At 43.5% G+C, this 21,495-nt stretch overlaps 1 protein-coding gene across 1 annotated transcript; it reads left to right on the top strand.

Annotated features, from left to right (window-relative positions):
• The first annotated feature begins 1,976 nt into the window (after positions 1–1,976).
• Positions 1,977–21,472, top strand: CLRN1 (clarin 1). The gene is made up of 3 exons (XM_015419622.1): positions 1,977–2,229; positions 17,426–17,605; positions 21,207–21,472. The coding sequence occupies exons 1-3, from the start codon at positions 1,977–1,979 to the stop codon at positions 21,470–21,472; spliced, it is 699 nt and encodes a 232-aa protein (XP_015275108.1).
• The last annotated feature ends 23 nt before the right edge of the window (positions 21,473–21,495 follow it).

Here is a 21,495-nt window from a genome sequence, read left to right as displayed (position 1 = left end):
GGAAGGGCCAGGTGAATGGTCCTTCCCTCTTATAGCAGGTCCAAGAGATGGGTGGTAACTGTGCCAACCTCTTGACCCACCTACCTGTTAGTCCATCCCCAAAACAATCCTATTGGTTGCATGTGGGAAGGGGAGGTTACCTGAAGAGGTGGCCAATATTGTAACCTAAAACCTTACTCGAAGTATGGCATCTGGACAGGTGTGAAAACCTAGGTGTCAGGGTGCTCCATTGTAGAGCTGATGAAGCTGGCCATTCTATTGATAACCAAATGTCCATATGGCAGAAAATACCAATGCAGGAACAAAGCAGGCGATGGGTAGTACGTGACTACAAACAGTTCTGCAATGGGGGCTGTCTCTTCTCGAGGTTGTTGTTCCATTGCTCACAATAATGGAGGTGTGTGCTTCTTCACCAGGCTTGGCAACTGTGTAGCTGAAACCTTATTTACATGTAAGGTATGTGCAGGCACCTTCTATGTGTGGCATCACAACAGGTGACTTAAAGTGTACAGCTTTCTGAGCCTATGTGTGTGTGCACAGTTCATTGTGTGTAGCAATAAATAGTCCATAAAGCAAATATCAAGCTCATTCTCTAACAATGCCTCCAGTTTGATGGCTTATATTGGTGGGTGATTTTTTTCCATTAATGCAGCACTCCAAACCTTTTGGTACTACTGACTGGGAGGTTAACTGCTCACTGTTGTTGCACTATCTCTGTTCTCATGCTACCAATGTAAAGTCCTGATGCCACAAGGGGGGGGGTCTTGATGGATAATAGAAGTCATCCTGTTCTAAGAATGGTTATTTGCATTGATTTCATTTAGAAGGCTCATCCTTAACATCTGCATCAGCGTCTCTTTCTGTGAAGGTGATACAACTTTGGCAAGGCGCAAGCGTAATATAATGATTTATGACATAGCACTGGGACAGCTCTTGGTGCACCCTTAGTTAAGCACTCGTGTGCTTGGTGCCGAGCAAGCTGTTAAGGAATGATTTCATTGTTAATAGGCATACATTAAATGGATATATGTAACCATTACACATATCTTGGATTATTCACAGGGGATTTACAATGATGTCACTTTGACTAGGATCCAGGAAACACGCAAGCTTTTTGCAGCCCACTGAGGTCAATTTCTAATCACACTAAAAAATGGAAACATTTTAATAGAATAATTTTGCCGGGGGGGGGGGGGGGGGGGGGTGATAAATGGTGCAATCTGCAAATCAGCCAAACTGGAATACTTAGATTTACACTGACTTCACTGGAGCCAAAGTAGTTGTAGAAGAAGCTTAACCACTTTGTGGGGAGCAATGTTCCCTCTAAGCTGTGGAGTCTTATGAGCAAAACCTTTACTTTGTGAGCATTAAAGTTGTGAGCGAGCAATTTGGCTACTGCATACGTTAGTTTGCTCTGGAGCCATCCTTCCTGAGCTAAGACAAAAATGTGTGAGCTGGAGGCTAAAAAAATGTGAGCTAGCTCACACTAACACTAACATTGGTGGGGAGTACTAGCAATACTTCCATCTGCTCTCTATTCTAGTCCCCCATCTAACCATACCAATTCTTATATTTTCATAAGAAAAATCAAGGTGCATGGGCAATATACCAAAATGAGCTTCTTCCTTTTCTGTGTAATATTCTATTACACCCAAGTAAATATCAGAAAACATTCTACAGTACTAACATTGAACACTTCTACGAATGTAAACCTCTGTAACTTCTTTGCACTGCTGCTAACTTAACTAGAGAGAGCCAAGTCTGTTTCTGGAATTGTCAGCTCACCCAATCAGACAAAGAGCTGTGAAGATGGGAGGCATTCATCAAATTACACAGAGGGTTCCATCTGTTATCTTAAACCTTTGTTCTCAAGTAGCAGAGAGAGGATATGCTGGAAAATACATTTTGCTAAAGGTTTCGCCGGAGATTTATCGTATTTTCCCCCCAAGTTGCTTGTATGCCCTTTAGGATTATATATGCCAGCCCAACAGAAGAAAGTTGTTTTCTGCATAGCTGGTGTGTTGAGTTTTGCTTGCGCTCTGAGCATTGCAGGAGCCATAGGAACTCAGCTTTGGATAAAGGGAAGAATCCTCTGCAAAACTGGTGCCCTGCTTGTCAATGCTACCGGACAAGAATTAGAGAAGTTTATTGGTGAAATCCAGTATGGGCTTTTCTATGGAGAGAGAGTTAGACAATGCGGGCTAGGAGGGAGACCTTTTCGGTTTTCATGTAAGTAACAATGGCATTTGAATTATTCAGTACTTTGGTGCATGTTTTTGTGGTCTGACAGATACACGCATGAACATATTCGTATTCTGTTCAAAGGATCCACAGCACAGAAATATGAAAGGAGGCTGTTGCAAAATAGACCATGCACTTCTTTTGCATTATAAACAATTTGATAATACTATGTTAGTTAAACTAGGAACTGGCATGCAGCAGCCAGATCCTCTGTACATTTACTCAAAGGTGAAACACAATATGTTCAGTAGGAAACATAAGTGTGCACAGGGCTGCAACCCTAGGTATCTCTTGTCTCTTCTCAAGCTTGTGCCTTTGTTATTCCTTTTCAGCTTTCTGAAATAAGTGAAAAGAAACAGAGAGGCAGAACTGCCACAGATACTTCTTTGTATCCTAGAAAAGCGGAACATGAGAAATTAATCTAAATGCATTTACTGGATCTTGAGAAGATTAATTTGTGCTAGGGTTGTGATGACTGGCAGGTACAGAGTTGCACGGAATGACTTGTTTTGCAGTCGATCATTGAGGATAAAAGTAAATTGCCAGCGACACATAAAATGGCCAGTTCTCAGCTTACGCAGGACACCATATTACAAAGAGAGCCTGGTTATCTGCACAGCAGTTACAGCACACCACCTCACATTGACATTCTTACCAGAAATAATTTGCAAGCATTTGCAGAGACAGCATTGCCTGTGTGACTCATTTCTGGTGTGTTGCCAGCATTGTATACATGATAAATGATTGCACCCTCTTTTTGCAAAAGTAGTTAGTTGACCCAGATCATTTGTACTATTACTCAGAACCATTTTGCCTGATTAAATTCTGTAGCTGGCCGAGTCGTTGGTAAGAATGTCTCTGAAACTTTTCCTTCTTACGACTTCCCCCTGCTGTCTCAATATGTTGATCTTCTACTTTTTAAGTTGTGTTTGGCTGTGAATTTTCAGAATGGCCAACTAAAGGAAATAGGAGCCCATCAATTAACTTTTTTGGTTGATTAATTAAGGTAATGGAGCTGCTTGGATGACAAAGAGTCCAGGAGTCCCATGAGCTGCTCTACTAAGATAACAGAGCTCTTCAGACAACATGCATGTGTTAAAAACAGCACATATAGAGGGGGAGTAGAAATGAGTATACTGGCCCCACTCCCAGCTATGAATGCTCACCAAGGCACAAGCACAGAGGGTTGGAGCCAGCAAATCTCAAGCATCACCCATTCCCCCACTACGGTTACCAACCTCCAGGTGGTGGCTGGAGATCTCCATCTATTACATCTGATCTCTGGGCAACAGAGATCAGTTCGCCTGGAGAAAATGGCCACTTTGGAAGGTAGACTCCATAGCATTATACCCCATTGAAATCCCTCCCCTCCCCAAACCCCGCTTTCCTCAGGCTCCACCCCCAAACCTCCAAGTATTTCCCAACTCAGAGGTGGCAACCCTATCCCCTCCTTATTATAGTGCCCATCCCACATGGCTTTTGTCCATAGAGGTCCCGTGGTCCCCAGCATACCCTTTTGGGAGGCCCTTCCATTTTCACCATTGGAAAAGCTGGTTGTATCCAGCCTAGTTGTCTGTATGCATGCATAGTTCATGCAAGTAAGCTCTGTTCCCATGAGCAGGAAACACTGTTGTTGTTTAAAAAATCCCAGTCACAGGCATGGAGCCTACATGTGCACACATAGATGCCATGTTCACAGTCCATGACATAGACAGGTGGAAGTCCAGAACACTCACTAACACTCCCCCTCTGTTCATGTCATCAGCAGTGGGCTAGAGGCCGATAGAATCGGGCATATGGATCCCAGTATTGGCACCTGGGGACATCTCCTTGATGTTATGCTGGAACTCAGCTTCATCTCACATATTGTTTAGCTCTTGCTTTCCACTCTATATGGTGAATGTGAAGTATGCTAGTGACCCTCTAGGAGAGGACCAATCAAATCTGTCTCCTTTTGCTTTTTTCCCCATAGTAAAATTAAGTGAAGCATTAGCAAGAGAGGTCAAAAAGATCTTGCCATGCACAGGTAGGATTTCTGCATAATTGAAATTAGTTGCAACAGCACAAGGTTGGAAGTGGTCTTGCATGCTCTCTGGCCTAACCACTGCTCAGTGCAGGAGATCCAGAACTAGAGTGTCCCCCCTCCCCACAGAAATGGCTATCCAGCCTCTGCTTGAAGGCCTCAAGCAAGGGAGAGCCTACCCAAGTAACTGATTTCGTTATCAAGCTGCAGTTACCATTGAGAAGTTTTACCTAACGCTTAACTGAAATCTATCCTCCTGGTACTTAAGCACCTTGTATTTCATCTTGCCTTTTGGAGCAGCAAAAACAAGTCTTTGCTCTCTTTTTTGTGACAGCCCTTCCGGTATGTGAAGAAGTTTCTCTTCTACAACCTTTCCTCAGAGGGCTTGTTCTCCTGATCCCTGACCATCTCTGTTGCCTTCTTCTGAACCTGTTCCAATTTGTCCATGTCCTTCTTAATGCGCAGTGCCCAGAAGAGGACACACATGAAGTCTGATTAGCACAAAGTGAAACAGAACTATTACTGCCTATGCTCAGATAATATGATTCAATGCAGCCTTAAATCGTGTTAGCCTTTTTTCAGCACCATAATGCTGCTTTCTCACATTCAGCTTGTCACCCGTTGTAATCCTGAGATAATTTTAAGAAGAAGAAGAGAAGAGATTGGATTTATACCCCGCCCTTCACTTGGAGTCTCAGAGCGGCTTACAAACTCCTTTCCCTTCCCCTCCCCACAACAGACACCCTGTGAGGTGGGTGGGGCTGAGAGAACTCTGACAGAAACTGCTCTTTTTCAAGGACAGCTGTGCCAGAGCTTGTGACTGACCCAAGGTCACATCAGCAGGTGCAAGTGGAGGAGTGGGGAATCAAACCTGGTTCTCCCAGATTAGAGTCCGCGCACTTAACCACTACACCAAACTGGCTCTACTCAGGTACTGCTCTAGATAGCTTTTCACAGGTACTGCTCTAGATATCCCCCATCCTATACCTATCTATTAATTTGATTCTTTTGCCTAAATGCAAAATTTATTTCTGTTGACTGTTCTAGATTTCCAAATTGATTCTTTTACCTAAATGCAAAATTTATTTCTGTTGACTGTTCTAGATTTCCAAATTATCAAGGTCATGCATGCAACAGTTTCCCTTCCCTGCAGTACTATCACAGGAAAAGATGCATCTGGTGGAATTCTCTCTTTTTAGGCAACTCTTAAAGGGACAGGAGCCTATCAAGGCCTGAATCTAGCAATTCACAGAATCACAGAGTTGAAGGGTCCCATACAGGCCATCTAGTCCAGCCCCCTGCTGAATGCAGGATCATCCTAGAGCATCCCTGACAAATGTTTGTCCAGCTGCTGCTTAAAGACTACCAGTGAGGGAAGCCGGTACCTTCCCGCCCTTAATTTAAATCCATTATTGCGAGTCCTCTCCTCTGCTGCCAACAGGAACAGCTCCCTTCTTGTATAGCTTCTATGTACAAGTTTTCCAATGAGTTTTTAAAATAACAGTTTACCATAGTAAATAGGCGATGACAGAGGGCTAGCTGTTTTCTTAGGCTATGCACTGTGCCAATGTGGAACTATTTTTCATTAGAAATAATATTGTTTGAATCACATCTCTGAATATTTTTTTTTCCAAATTGCTGTGCAAGATGCAATCCATGTGCTTGCTTTAAAGCGATTTAGATGTCCATCCAGCTCTCATACCATCCCATAGCTGACATGTGACATCATTCTGCTCCATATCCATGCATGTCTCCAGAGTTCTAGAGAAAAGCTTAATGGTACAACACATGCAGAAAGACCCAGTTGCACTTCCCTGACAAAAGGCTGACAGGCAGTACTGCTGGAAAAGTCCTTTCTCTGTCTGCAAATCTAACAAGCTACTCTCCTCCAGGTGGGACCTGGAGATCCCCCAGAAATAAAGCTCATCTCCAGATTACAGAGGTCAGTTCCCAGGGAGAAAATGGCTGCTTTGGAGGGTGGACTCTATGGCATTGTACCCTGCTGAAGTCTCTGTCCTCCCCAGGCTCCATCCCCAATCTCTAGGAGTTTCTCAGCCTGGATCTGGTAACCCTATGACCTTCCATCACCTGCCGGTGGCTGGGGGGACCTGGCAATACTAGATGTGTGTTGACCCATAATCTGTATGCATGATGAAACAAGCCATAACATGAGAATAACAGTTTGGTTGTTTCAGCTGACTTCTTGACATGCCCAGAGATTCGTGTGAATAAATACTTAAGTTACTGTTTATATCATCATCCTTTTATACCAGGAAAAAGTGACCTTGCACCGTTGCCTGGGAAGGGGCATGACTCAGTAGTAGAATATCTGCTTTGCATGCAGAAGACCCCAGGTTCAATTCCCACCATCTCCAACTGAAGGGATCAAGTAGTAGATGAAAGACCTTGACTGATTCTGTATAAAGCAGGTTCATGTGTTTCTGGTATCTGAGAAACATATTGTAACCAATTTGGGAACAAAAAATACAGTATAAAATAGTATAAAAGGAAGTACTTCTTCACCCAAAGAGTAATTAACTCATGGATTTCCCTGCCACAAGAAGTGGTGACTGCTACAAGCATAGCTTCAAGAGGGGATTGGATAAACATATGGAGCAGAGGTCCACCAGTGTCTATTAGCCACACAAGGTACAGATGGAAGATTATGTCTAGGGCAGTGATGCTCTGTATTTTTGGTACTTGGGAGGCAACAGTGGGAGGGCTTCTGAAGTTTTGGCCCTGCTGGTGGATCTCCTGATGGCACCTGGGTTTGGGCCACTGTGTGACACACAGTGTTGGACTGGATGGGCTATCGTCCTGACCCACCATGGCTTTTCTTATGTTCTTACGTAGTTGCATTTTTCATTGGGAAGACTTTACTGGAAGACCTTGGTTGATGTTCATCATATTCACCACAATACTTCTACAAATTCTCTCTATCAGTTGCTGTAAATGTCCCAGGAAATGGTATAGTTTATATACAATATATATGTTTGAATTTCCATCCACCAAAGCCCTGACGGCATGACTGGGGACTAAATTACCAGCCCTGTTTGGGTCCTCTGCTTGCTCCCATTAAATGCTCTCCCTACAGGCCACTATATCTCTGGTAATTGTAAAATGAATTTGCTCTGCCTGTAAAACCCATTCAGGCTCAGGAATGACTTCTGATTCATTGACTCTGGTTCCCGTCAGTTTTCTGGGTCAGCAGTTCATTTTCTAAAGGCCGCTGGCCCATGGATTCATCCATTATAATGAAGGGATGTTTTTGCTCCTAGAGAAACGCTTTGACTGGATTAACTTTTCCCTGATAGTCGCCTATAAAATCAGAATGGTATGCAGAAGTACTAAAAGTCGCAACTGAGAGGGGGGGGAAAGCTTTACGATCCAGTTGAGCATGTAGCATTACAATCACAGAAAGGCCTCTTTCCAATAATACTATATAATCCGTGCTGTGCTAAAAAAGTAACATTCTGCATCCAGACAACCGTATTTCTTTACTGAGAAAAGCTGAAATCTGTGCCATGCATAAATGTATGCAGATTGACACAATGGGACATCATTCCTTTTTGTTTCATATCATTTACTCTGCATCTTTTTTCACTACCTGTATATAATTTATTCTACTTGAACTGGTTATGGGAAAGAACACTGAAGCCTCCATCCCAATCAATGTAAATTTTATTCAGCCACTCCTCTGGTACATTCTATGCCCCCCCCCCTTGCTGGCAGCCTATTAAAAGCAATGACAGTGACATTCCTTTGGCAGGAATGCAGCCACATTCTGAAAGAGCCAACTCTACCTCCCCACTGTGCCCTGATGTCACCCATTTCAGCTCCTATTGCCATTGTTACTGTGCCAGCATCAGAGCTACCCCATTGTGCTATGTGAGCACAAAGTTCCCAATGCTAGCCTATCTTCAAGATCCACCAGTACAATAGATTTCTTCAGGATCCTTCAGCAATTAACCTAGCATAACTGGAGCACTGGATCATTTATTGGTTTATATTTATACCCCATTTGCCTCCCCAGTGGGGACCCAAAGTGGCTTCCAACATTGTTTTCTCCTCTTCCATTTTATCCTTACAACAACAACCATGTAGGTTAAAGGAAAAGAGAGTGACTGGCCGCAGGTAACCCAGCAAGCTTCTGCGGCAGAACAGGAATTTGAATCTGGGACTCCCAGGTCTCAGTCTGACACTCCAGCTACCACATTGTACACTTTGTCCAACATCACATTATATACTATTTTCCTGCAGAATCACAGCATGTATGCATTCCTAAATATAACCTGCCTATCTTGAACCACTGAGCAGGAATTAATTCTGAAAAGTAAGGGACAAGAAAAGGAGAGTTTAATTTAGAAGATCTATGTAATCTATGCCAAACACCACTGATGGATGCTGCTAACAGCCTGACTCCAAAGCATGCTGCATTCAGTGTTTAGAGAAATTATCCTGATTGCTGTACCTACACAACTTCACTAAACAATACGAATCCCAGAAATATGGCCCAGACTTTAAGCTCAATGGCAAGCAGCTACAGTCAAACAAATGAACAAAGTTTGAGTCCAGTGGCACCTTTAAGACCAACAAAGTTTTATTCAAGGTATGAACTTTTGTGTGCACACACACTTCCTCGGATACAGTGAAATGTACGCAGAGGTTCAGAAGTAAATTAGCATACAACATAATGAAGATATTTATTAGAATCAGGAATAACTAACTTGGTTTATATGGTTACCATTTAACATAATGAAAATGTTTTAACAGATGCAAAAACCAAACAGAGGCCCCGGTCACACGGGCTGGAAACTGCAGAGGAGAAGCGTGGCTGTTTGCCCTGGGGCAAACTACTGCGCAGTTACGTGATCAGACCTCCTGTGGAGGTCCTGTGGAGGTACCGTGGAGGTTCCATGGCAAGGGAGAGGTGCCGATCACAGGACAAGCCGGTGCACAACGAAGAAGCGCGTGCCGCGGCAAACTGTTTTTTATTTTTGTGTACATGACAAATGTGCATGCTCCGTTGGGTGCGCATGCGCATCCACAGAGACTTGGACAAAAAAAACACACCTTATTTGCAAGGGGACATGGGCGGGCGCCGGATGCTACCGGAAACGCGATCAGACGCCCGCCCTTCCCCTGCAGTTTCTGGAAACTAGTACCTCCAAGGTACTAGTTTTTTGCCACGCAGTTTTGGCTGGAAGCCTCGGTTGAGCCACGGGAGTGCTACGCTTCCCAGATGTGCTGGTGAGATCGCGCCCGGAAACTCCGGCTGTTTTCCGTCTCACTTGTGTGGCTTCTGTTACGTGTGACCGCAGCCAGAGAGAACAAGTTGAGTCCACATGGTCATCATTTGTTTGGATTCAATTCTGCGGGGAAACACAGAGAGGCAAATAAATACGTCAAACTTGGAGACTGATGTGTAAACGTATCCTTCTGAATTGTGGAATACGAAGATATTTGATATTATTTGATTTTAGTTATTTAATCCACAATTCAGAAGGATACGTTTACACATCAGTCTCCAAGTTTGACCTCTGTGTATATGTGTGGACTGGTAAGTTTCATTTCACTGTATCAGAGGAAGTGTACATGCACATGAAAACTCATAACTTGAATAAAACTTTGTTGGTCATAAATGTGCCACTGGATTCAAACTTTGCTCTTCTGCTTCAGACCAACACAGCTGCTCACCTGGATCAGTAGAACAAATGGTTAGACTCAGTGGATGTTAAGTCGCTCACTTAACAAAGCAGTCGGAGAGTGATTCAGCAAGAACACAGCTTTATTCTTCAACTCGGACACAACTCCACCACGGATCAACATCTGATAGCCAGAACAGTTTTTACATTGAAGCTGTTCTACTTTTAAACTCTCCCAGCTAATGTAGCCACGCCCTATTATACAATATCAACCTACGAGGTTGCAGGGATAAGGTCCAATCACAATAGTTCCCACGCTTGGAACTGGCTGTTGGTGATTGGTCGGTTCTTCCTGGTCTACCAATTACAAGTGAGGGATTAGGATCCTAGCCCAGGATGAAAGCTTCACATGGTGTTTCAATGACAGAGTTTACATACATACTTTGGTCAGATTGAATACACCATAGTGGAGAATATTGTGGTCAACAAAACAATTTTATACTGTTTTAGATCCACTGATTTCACCATAAGGAAATGCTCTTTTGTTGTTTTCTTTTCACAGTGAATATGCCTTTATTGTATACTGCTTGTCATTTTCTCCTAAGGTTGTATTCTGTTGCAGGGCCATAGTATTTAGCTTTAGCTATTTAGGTCCAGAACAGAGTGTTACGCTAGCAGACCCTCTCCTTCCCGGCACAAGCTGCTCCTGAAGCTCTTCTCAGTTTTAAAAAACAGCTTCCCATGTTGCATTGTGGGCTGCTGTTTGGGGGAAAATCAAGCCTTGCAGTGCTAATCTTGTGGTTCTTTGGATCCTGCCCTTAAAGTGCATGAAAAGTACAATTTCTAGATCTTTATGATAATTAGGATGGGCTGACACCACAGCCAGGTTGGAAGAAAGAGTATCTGAGTGACACTGATCTCACCTTTATAGTGATGAATTCCAGAGCAGTACCTGTATTACTCCACTGCGGAAAAATCAAAGCAGGAGTCTTGTGCAGATTTCTCAAAAACTTATGCTACAATAAATATGGTCTTTAAGGTGCCACTAACCATCTGTTGAAGGTGTTCCCAACATGGTGCCTGTCAGGTCCCTCCTGGCAACCGGCAGGGGATGGTGGGAAACTACCAGGAGAAAGAGAAAGGACCAAGCCTCATTGCCAGTGTCACACAGGAAATGACATCATCATGCTGCAACATCAACATCAATGCAACGCTCTGGTATTTGGGCAAAATCTCTATGGTAAAACTGGCTTCTACCATAGAGGTTTTGTCCAAGTCCAGGGTCAAGTGAGGCTTGGAACACAGATCTCTCTAGATCTCGTCTGTCACTATCACCAATGTACCACACTGGCTTTCCATGAGATCCTTTTTTTTAACCTACAGTGTTTGCTTATACTGTTTGACAATATTCCAAACAATAGTTTAAAATGATGGCTTTGCTAATTCCTTTGCTTTTCATTTAGTCATACAGATAAACAGATTTGAAGATGATATCCTACTCTTCTCTACGGGTTGATGTTGCTATTATTTGTTCCAGAAATGTTTAAACAGCTGAAAGTCTGATTAGGAGATTAAAAAATTCAGACATCAAGAATGAACCAAAGTTTGTTTGTGATGGGCCTGGTCAATGCTCAGATTCATGCACTCCTTCCTTTCTTCCCTCACCCTTCTCCTCTTGAAAAATAGAAGTCAAAACTAAGCATCGATTCCTTCAGTCAACTGCACTTTGTGTGGCGTCCAACTGTGGCAGCCAGTATGGTGTAGTGGTTAAGTACGTGGACTCTAATCTGGGAGAACTGGGTTTGATTCCCCACTCTTCCACTTGCAGCTGCTAGATGACCTTGGGCAAGCCATAGTTCTGTCAGAGCTGTTCTCTCAAGGACAGTTCTGGAAAGAGCTCTCTCAGGCCCACCTCACTGGGTGTCTGTTGTAGGGAGGGGAAGGGAAGGGAGTTTGTAAGCCGCTCTGAGACTCCAAGTGAAGGAAGGGGTAGAAATCCAATCTCCTGCTCCTCCTCCTCTTCTTCTCCTCCTCCTCCTTCTTCTTCTCAAAGTGCAAATTCTTCCCTAGTAATAGAACTAGCAATCCTAACTAGGTCTAGTTTGAAGTAACTCTCATTTAACTCAGTGAGGCTTAGTCCCAGGACAGTGTTCCTAGATTACAACCTGGGATTCTTAGCTATGGAGTTGAGTCCATCATGAATAAACTCCAGTTGGTTTATCTGTATGCTGCCCAAATCTCCATATGTACGTTTAATTCATTAATGTAAATGCATGTAAACTTAAAATTTTCCATTAGATAACAGTGAAGCCAATCAAGGGGGGGGGGAGAGATGATAATGAAGCAAACATGAAAATATGGCTAGATCAGAGGAAGCTGGCTAAATCTTAGGTAGATTTTTTACTCTCCTGACTGCATTATAGACTACAACCCACTTGCTGATAATTTACATTTGACATGGTAGATAAATTTATCTGAAGTGCCTACATAGGCAAGCTCTCTCAGCATGTTCTAAGCACAGCAAGGCAGTTCCAGGGAGTTATTAGCCCTGGTTTAATCATACCCCTGCAGCCTGGGAGCCATTAAACTGTATTCAAGGATTCATTATAAAATATTTGTTGTCATGAAATGCACTGAGGTATTTAAGAATTACCCTTTTACGGCATGCCTAATTTACAGTCCATTTGGGTTTCAGTACGTGTGTGTTTACTTCTTGTGCATCTGTAGTAATGAAAGTTAGTTCATTAGTTTGAACGAACAGCTAAAACCCTGACCAAAAGAATCCCAGCACTTCATTTCATTTATCCTTTGTTCTAGTCCAGCATTTCCAAACTGTTAATAGTTATGGCATTCATTTCTTTTCTGGATTAAAAATGGGAGGCAATCTTCTCTCTTGCATCCCTCGCCCCCCCCTCCTGCAAAAAAAATCACTTTAGACTGTTCAAGAGAGCAGTGGGCAGCATCCCCTGATGGCAGTTGTAGCTATTGCATCTTCATTGGATTCACATCTGGTGCAGAGAAGCTGCGGAAAAGAAAGAGCAAAAGATACCTGGGCAGCCTCCTCTACAGGTGTTCCTATCCACAGGGGCTTTTCATTGTTGGATTGTATTGTATAAACCTGCATTATCCTAAATCAGGCCATAGGTCCATCAAGCTGAATACTGTATAATCTGACTGGCAGCAGCTGTTCTGATAGAGAGGAAATACTTTCCCATCACTTGGTGCCAGAGATCTTTAACTGAAGATTTCAGGGATTGGATCCTGACCTGGGTAGTCCAGGCAAGCCCAGTCTCGTCAGATCTTGAAAACTAAGCCGGACTGACTCTGGCAAGTATTTGGATGGGAGACCTCCTTATAATACCAGCAGTCAGGAGGAGGAGGCAGACTTTATCCAGCCACCTCTGTGAATATCCTTCAGGCCCCCAGTAGGGGTCAGTCACCAGAGGTTGGTATGACTTCCAGGTGCATACACACACACACACACACACACACACACACACACACGTAGACATTAAAAAATACAAAAAAATACCCAAAAAAAAAGATTTCAGGGGTTGGGACCTTCTTCTTGCAAAGTAAGAAGATCAGGCGAATTGTTCATGTAGTCTATCACCTGTTTCCCACACTGGCCAACAAGCAAGATCATGGCGGGCAAAGCCTTCCCTTGTTATTGCTTTCCATTAAAAGATATATTTCCTCTGAACACAAAGGAGTTTTTTAACCATCATGTCCATTATCAAACCCAGTTTAAGGCCACAGAAGGTAATGAACTATTGCTCAATCATATGGCAGTGAGTTCTACAAGTTAATTATACATTGTGTGAAGAAGTACTTTATTTTGTCTGTGTTGAATATACTATTGAGTTCCCTAAATGCCCTGAAGTTCTATTGCAGGGGTATGTAATCTATTTTGCTTGGCGCCCTGGGCCAGATCTCCACCCAAGCAACCAGCTCTGCTGGGGCCAGTGATGCAGGAGAAGGCAGCAGGCATAGCTTATGCCTGTTATTGGCTCCCATACCTGCACTGCTACCAGTTTGCTGGCACTCAAAAGCCTTCACAGGGAGACAGTGCATACCTAATATTATGAGAGAGTAAGAAGTTCTCTCCACAGTGTCCAATGAACAGTTTTATAAACCTCTGTCATGTCCTCTCATCCTTTTCTAAACCAAAAAGCTCCAAGTTTTCATTTAACTCATTCTGTATTAGTTCGCCCCATCACACAGTTTACAAATTAGGAATCTGCTCAGGGGGAAGGGGGGGAGAGACTTCACACCAGATAAATATAGCAGGCTCAACATTCTTTTGAAATATAATGTAGATTGGCCACTACATGGAATCAAGGCAGAAAATCCATAGACCTGTACTCCATTGATTTCCTATTTATATAGTTTCTTTTCCAAGATAAAAATTCACAGCAGCTAACACAAGAATTTATGAAATATACAAATGCATTGAAACAGGCAGGTGGAATGGGCATTATGGTCTCTCTCCGCTCCTACCAGAGTGGCAGGAAGCCAAAGCCTTGTACTCTGGGGGAAAAGCGGGCTAGTGGAGGCTGGTCCCAGTAGACCAGTGGGAAGGGTTTTGTTGCTTCAGATTCCAGCTGCTGGTTATATTTAGCCCTTGACTCTAAAGAATTCTGAAAGTTCCCCAAGGGCAGAGGAAGCTGGAGGGGATCAGGGAGCCACTGGCTGACTTTCTATGTCTTTTATTTATACTTGAGTACATTTTCCCTGGAAGTTCAGAGGAAAGAGGAACAATTAGGGAGCACAGTATGGGTACCTCCTTCCCCCCTCCCCTTACCAGGGCTTAAAGTATCCTGGGGAGAGTGCATTTCCAATTGGGAGATTGCCACAAGGAAAGTTAACTTCCCCCCTCTTCTTTACACGGTGAACCTGAACCGGAAACATATCAGGGAACTTTCTCCACAGACATTTCTTTTATAGTCTGGAGATCTGAACACAGACCGCCCAACCCCCAGCATCTCACTTAGTTTGGTCCTTAGCCGCTATATAGTGGTAAGATAAGGATAAAGAAACACAATTACAGAGGGCTGCCATGTTGGTCTGTGGTTGGAGAGTCAGATTCAAGTCCAGTAGCTCCTTAGAGACCAACAAGATTTTCGGAGTATAAGCTTTTGAGTATCTGACAAAGGAAGCTTTGACTCTTCAAAGCTTATGCTCCGAAAATCTTGTTCTTCTCTACGATGCTACTAGATTTGAATCTAAGCTTAATGAACAAACAGCTCGACCACCATCTCCATTTTTGTCTGTCTCCAGAAAAGCTTTCAGACTTCCTGACACTCCAAACCTGCCTAATGTGTGATTACCCTTCTACAAGGCTCCAATTTAGTACGGAGCTGCATACATAGCATTGTGGGTCTCAAATAAGGAACCCTGAAAGCTGGGCCTGAATTTCTTCTTCCCTGCACCACCAGGGTTGTTGGGCAGATGAGAAGACTGTAAGTAATTCAAGCAAAGCTATATGCTACAGACTAGAATCCCCCTGGCCAGCTGATCCTGACTAGCCAATAATCCTTGCTAAATATGGTTCCAAGATCCTCTGAACTGTGACTTGTGTGGGAGCTACTCAGCTAGTCTTCTCTTCTGGACTTCCAGGTCATTCTCCTGAAGCAGGTTGCCTCTTCAGTACCTAATTCTTGCCACGTGGACCTGACACTCTGGGAGACACAAACACATCCTGCCATGGAACATCCTTATCACAAGATTTTCAGCAGACTAATTTACACATATTTATTTATATTATACAGCATATATAAAACTACTGGCTTATTTTCTCCTGGGGATAAGGATACATGAAAAACGTATGTGAAGCAAGTGTTGCACACATAATGGTCACAGCAGCAGTCTCCATGACACAGGGTTGTCAGCCTCCTAGGATTACAGCTCATCTCCAGGCAACGAAGATCAGCTCACCTGGAGAAAATGGCCACTTTGGAAGGTGGGCTCTACGACATTGCGCCACATTGAAGTCCCTCCCCTCCCCAGACCCTGGCCTCCTCAGGCTCTACCCCCAAAATCTCCAGGGGTGATTCTGCATTAGGAACTTGCCTCTGGTTCTCTGTGGGTTGAATTGTGCCGGGTCTGATAACTGGTTTCCGCATTAGTCTCCTGCTTCGGAGTCCAAGCCTCTTACCAGGTTTCCTCGGAAGTAAGCTCTTCTGAATTAAGCCTGAGCTACACTTCAGTTTTAGCCGTCTGCCCCAGGAAACTAGCAGGGTGGGTGGGAACTCCGAAGAGAGACTCCCCCCCATTCTCTTTCATTTTGCTAAATGAGTTTAATTATGAGCATTTGTCCTCCCTTCTTCTCTTAACTGCATTGCCCCTCCCCTCTGCCCCCTCCCTACTTTTTCTCCCTTTTTTAAGCACAATGCAACCAACAGGTACAGGAAATGGGGTGGGCAGGGGTCTAGGGGAGGAGGGAGTGATGGGCATATACATTGGAATGCAAAACTCAAGGGGGTGGGAATTGGGAGGGAAGTTTTGCCATGAATCCATTGATTCCGCACCTTAAAACCCCAACCTGAGAGCCGAACAGAGAAAAAGATCCGTGATAATCCAGTAGCTGGAAAATCCGAGGGAAAGCAGATAAACTGCAGGTTAAATGTCCACCCCATATTTTCAGGTGGGGAATTAAGCAGCAGCTCCAATTTTCTGCGGGGGCTGACGCCGGGGCAAGCAGTTGTGCAGAATTACCCCAGGTATTTCCCAACATGGAGTTGGCAGCCCTACCATGACAGCAACCACACTTTTTCCAGCCACCAAAATGAAATAGTTCCTGATGTAGTTTCGACTCATGTGGAGCAGCCCAGCTCCTGCTGAGTTTTCTTCATGTATGCGGAAGGAATCACATGGAGAATAAACTCCTCTTCTCCCCATACGTGAACCCATTTCTAAACCAAGGTGTTAATTTTTACAGCCTTACTCCAACACAGAAATGAAGTTTTAAATGTATCCCAGTAATTTTGCCTGAAGATCAGGGTTCAGACTACTCCAGAGAGTTCATACCGGTATTTCTCAGGAAATGGATGCAACCTCAGAAAATAAACTTGAAAGCATAAATGTTGCTATTTTCATGCATTCTGGTTTTCCCAGCTGTATAGTCATTCTTACTATTGGGTGGGGGGCTATGATAAAGACTCTCAGGCATAATTCATTAAAAAGCAGGATTGTAACCAGGTAAGGAGTCATGGGGGTGGCAGTGGGTATTGAAAGAACAGTACTTATATATACACATAATGAATATGAACAAGACAACCAGGTAAAGCTGAGGCAGTCTGCTTTTCTCTGGTGACCAATGTAACACAGCATAAATCTGCAAAATTATTCTGCATTCAGATGTCTTCACAGTTTATTAGAATTAAATTGGTAACTTTTTTATTTGCATGTAGTCTGCTGTACACTTTCAATGATGAGGTATAATGACAAGGTTATACTGATTTAATACATTTGGCTAATGTTTGCAATAATTCCTTGTTATTTTTTTTTCTTTTAGTGTTTTCAGATTTGTTCAAAATTATTCCTGCAAGTATCCATGTTAGCATCATCGTCTTCTGTCTGGTGTTCTTAGTGTTTGCCCTAATTGGAACAGGGTTCTTCATGTACAATGCATTTGGCAAGCCCTATGAAACATTACATGGTCCATTGGGACTGTACCTATGGAGCTTCATTTCTTGTAAGTCTTCTGATGTAATGCTGACTGCAAATATGGCCCCATGGTTCTCATGCTTGTGCTTCTCTCATGGTCAGTTTTCCAATTGTTGTGGAAGAGAGTTACTGGATCCAACCCATGGTCTTGCTGCTGATGTTCTTAGGCTAACCTCTGAGAAAGGCCGTGGGAGCTATTAGTTGGACAATTAGTGTTACCCATTCTGGAGACTTGGGGACAGAGCCTGGGAAGGGACAAGTTTGGGGAAGGGAAGGAGCTGAGCAGGGATGTGGTGCCACAGAGTCCACCCTCCAGAGCTGCCTTTTTCTTTAGGGGAACTGATCTCTGTAGTCCGGAAATCAGTTATAATTCCAGAAGAAATCCAGCCCCTACCTGGAGGTTGGCAACCCTAATCCATCAGCTTTTTGGGGGGAGAAGATAAGCGGAACAGAGCTGTGTAGAATCTTGATAGCACATAGTGGAGTGCCATAAAATATGGCAGGAGGGAAATGGAAAGCAGGCAGAAGTTTATGTGCAGTCATCACGAGTTCAGAGTGCTCCACAGGGAACCAGAAATTGGTATGAGTTCCTTTGTAGACTTTTTATATAGTAACTGAAGGCATACATATTTTTTTAAAAATACACTGATTTTAAACACTGAACAAAAGTAGCAGGGATCAGAAGGATTTTCAGAATTATGACCCATCAAAGATGTGGAACACCAACGTGATATATTTTATTGACCTTCCTTACACACTGATCATTTCTCAAGATCACAAGGGTTCCAGATGTACAAAAACCTCTGTTCCGGCCCCTTTAACAGAGGTTTAATGTGTAGAAATGTGCAACTGAACTTTTCGTGGCTGTCAAGTTGCAATCATCTTATGGCAGCCCAGCAAGGGATTTCAAAGTAAGTGAGAAGCTGAGGTGGTTTGCCATTGCCTCCCTCTGCAGTCTTCCTTGGTGCTCTCCCTTCCAAGTACTGACCCTGCTTAGCTTGGGCTATACCACGCTGTCTTCCTTCCATGGAAATAATATCCCATTAAGCCACTAGTAAAGGGACAAGACATTTTTCTCTAGGCCATTTGACAACTCTAGAACTTAGACATTCTGATTAAAACATCTTATAGAAAGAACCCTGGTAGTATCAGGGATCAGACTGGTATGCAAAGCCAGAATGTGACATGGAGTAAGCACAGGGAGAGAAATCAGGGCACAGAATTATAACTAAAAAGTAAAACTGAACATTATTATCAAAATCTTTGTATTTAAATGTAAAGTTTTTTTAAAAGTCCAAAATGAGCAAACAGCAACAAAGTAAAATTTATAAAGTAAAGTAAATTTATTTATTTAGGCATTTTTATCCTGCCTGTCTCCCTTAGGGGAGACCCAAGGCAGCTGACAAAATACCAAAGTATTATTTAAATAAACAAAACAGAAAAATATACACTAAAGCAGGACTGCCACAGCTTATTTTCAGTCACACAGTGAAGATCCTTGTGCAGCCATGTGAGCTGTTGCCAAAGCAATTTTTAAAAATCTGCTCATCCAATCAGATCTAGGGTGTCCAGGTTCCATTTTCTCCCCGGCAGGGAGATTTGGGGGGACGTGATGGGAGGAGGCAGGGCCGTCCCCAACACGATGACATCACACAAAGTGATGTCATCGCGTCAAGGATGCAGCACCGTGTGCACGTGCCCCCCCTCCCCCAACCATTTAAAGGGAACCTTTAACCTGGTTGGGGGGAAAGCAGGGGTTACCCACTGTTATGTATTGGGAATGATCATGCCAGGTATGTCACACCAGAGACTGGCTGAGCTTGGAGCACAATAGCCTACCAGGACTCTGGAAGTAACCAATCAAGTAGTAATGTTATGTAGATAGCCTATCATTGGGAGTGGGGTGTGTTTGGATGTGACAATTGCATGCTATTTAACAGAACTGAGGCTCTGGAGTCTTGTCTTGCTCTTGCTGAAATCACTAATAAAGTTGAACTGATCACTAGACTTGAGCCTGCTCATCCATGGAACCCACTATTTAACACCCGCTCCTGCCCTTCAAGCAGGCTCAGGTGACCCTGCTTCAAACGAGTGGGCACCACACACATCTGCCCTGCATGCAGTGAGCTCGCTGCTTGCAGAGCAGGCTTGGGCGGTCCCCCACTTCAAACAAGCAAGCATCACACATGCCTGCCCTACAATGTTGGGGTCCAGGCTTCCCCCCGCCGGCCAGCTGGCTGGTGTCTGGGGGAAGCAGGCAAAATCGGGGAATACCCTGCCCCCACCTGGGGAATGGCATCCCTAATCAGATCTCCAATAACCAATCAGAGGCCTTGCTGGATAAATGCTCCACTTGGCCTCACTCACTTTATAAAAACACTTGGTGGGTACCTACCAGGAAATGATGTCGGGAACCCATGTGCTAAAGAAGACACTGTGGAGGAAAAAGTCTTTTTACTCTGCCTTGTTCCAGATACTGGACTAGGCAAGGCCTCAGACATAGCTGTTTCTAGGGTTGCCAGGTCCTTGGCTCTCACTGGCAGGGGGTGGGAGGGAGCTTTCCAGGAGTGGGTGGTATGACAAGATTAGGCTAACCTGGGCTATCCAGGTCAGGACAATCAAGACTGCTTCCATCAGACATGCCTTACAGAGGACCAAAACAACAAGGAATTTCAGACAGACGATATAATCCGGAAGAGGAACGGTTGCGAAATGGTTTCTGGTCTGTCATTTCAGACAGAACCGTTTTAGAACCAGTTCCCTACCAGAATATATTTGTGATTTCACACACAAACGCTTCTGTCCCATTTAGGAAACGGGGCTGAAGCGTTTTACCTGTCAACCGCTTCCAGGTAGTCTTCAGTTTCGTCTCCCAGTTCCGATGCGCTTTCCCCCGCCATTTTTCGCCCGCTTCAGATTTAGCTCTTTCTCGGAAGGGGAAAGCCATATGTGAAATGGCAGCCCTATACCAGTTTACTCCACGACGGATCAAAAATGGCTTCAAAATGGGTTAAAAAGGGTAATGTGAAATTCCTCAACCTCTGTTCCCAGAAAGTTCTTGTCCCTGTATCAGTTCTTTCATTTACAGTTAGAAGAGAACAATAATAATTTCATACAAACGTATGAATTATTTATTGGTCTCTGCCAGTTAAGAGCTGGTTCATCAAAGGGTATTATCATTTCAGTTATCAAGAAAGTTGAGAACTGTTGTGATGTGGTCACTATGAGTATGAGCTCAGGAGACTGGGTGATCTTCAGCTCATGTGTTATTAGCTCATTGCACAGGTGAAACAGTTTGTGCTAGGTGATATTTTCTTCATGACAGGGTTACTGCAAGGGGCACAGTTTACTGGAACACAATTCCAGCATTATTGGGCACATTAGCAAGGTCATCATTAAAATCCTGCCATCACAGGTATCATCCTTGCCCAGAACTTTATGTCAATAGTCATTGGACTGACCCACAACACAACACACTGGAAAGGAAGATAATTGGGGGAAATGATTTATAAATACTGAAATGCAGCAAAACAGAAATACTAGTCTATATGAGTGAATGTTAAAGGTTTGTTGCAGGGACTGGGGAGATTACCTGGTAATTTACTCTCTCTCTCTTTTTTCTTTTTCAGTTTCTTGTGGTTGTCTTATCATGATACTCTTTTCGTCAGAAGTGAAAATCCACCACCTTTCTGAGAAAATAGCTAATTACAAAGAAGGCGGATTCATATTTAAGACTCACCGTGAGCAATTCGCAAATTCATTTTGGATCATCCTGGTGTGCTCGTTGGTACACTTTCTGAACATTTTGCTAATACGCCTTGCTGGATTTGAATTCCCTTTTTCAAAATCAAAAGATTCAGAGACAGCAAATGGAGCAGTTGATCTAATGTATTAGACATATTTCAAATTACATTTATT

The sequence above is a fragment of the Gekko japonicus genome, unplaced genomic scaffold (assembly GCF_001447785.1).
Source record: "Gekko japonicus isolate JY-2015 unplaced genomic scaffold, Gekko_japonicus_V1.1 scaffold1161, whole genome shotgun sequence".
NCBI lineage: Eukaryota > Metazoa > Chordata > Lepidosauria > Squamata > Gekkonidae > Gekko > Gekko japonicus.
Note: the sequence above shows the minus strand (reverse complement) of the source record. Positions and strands in the feature narration are given on the sequence as shown.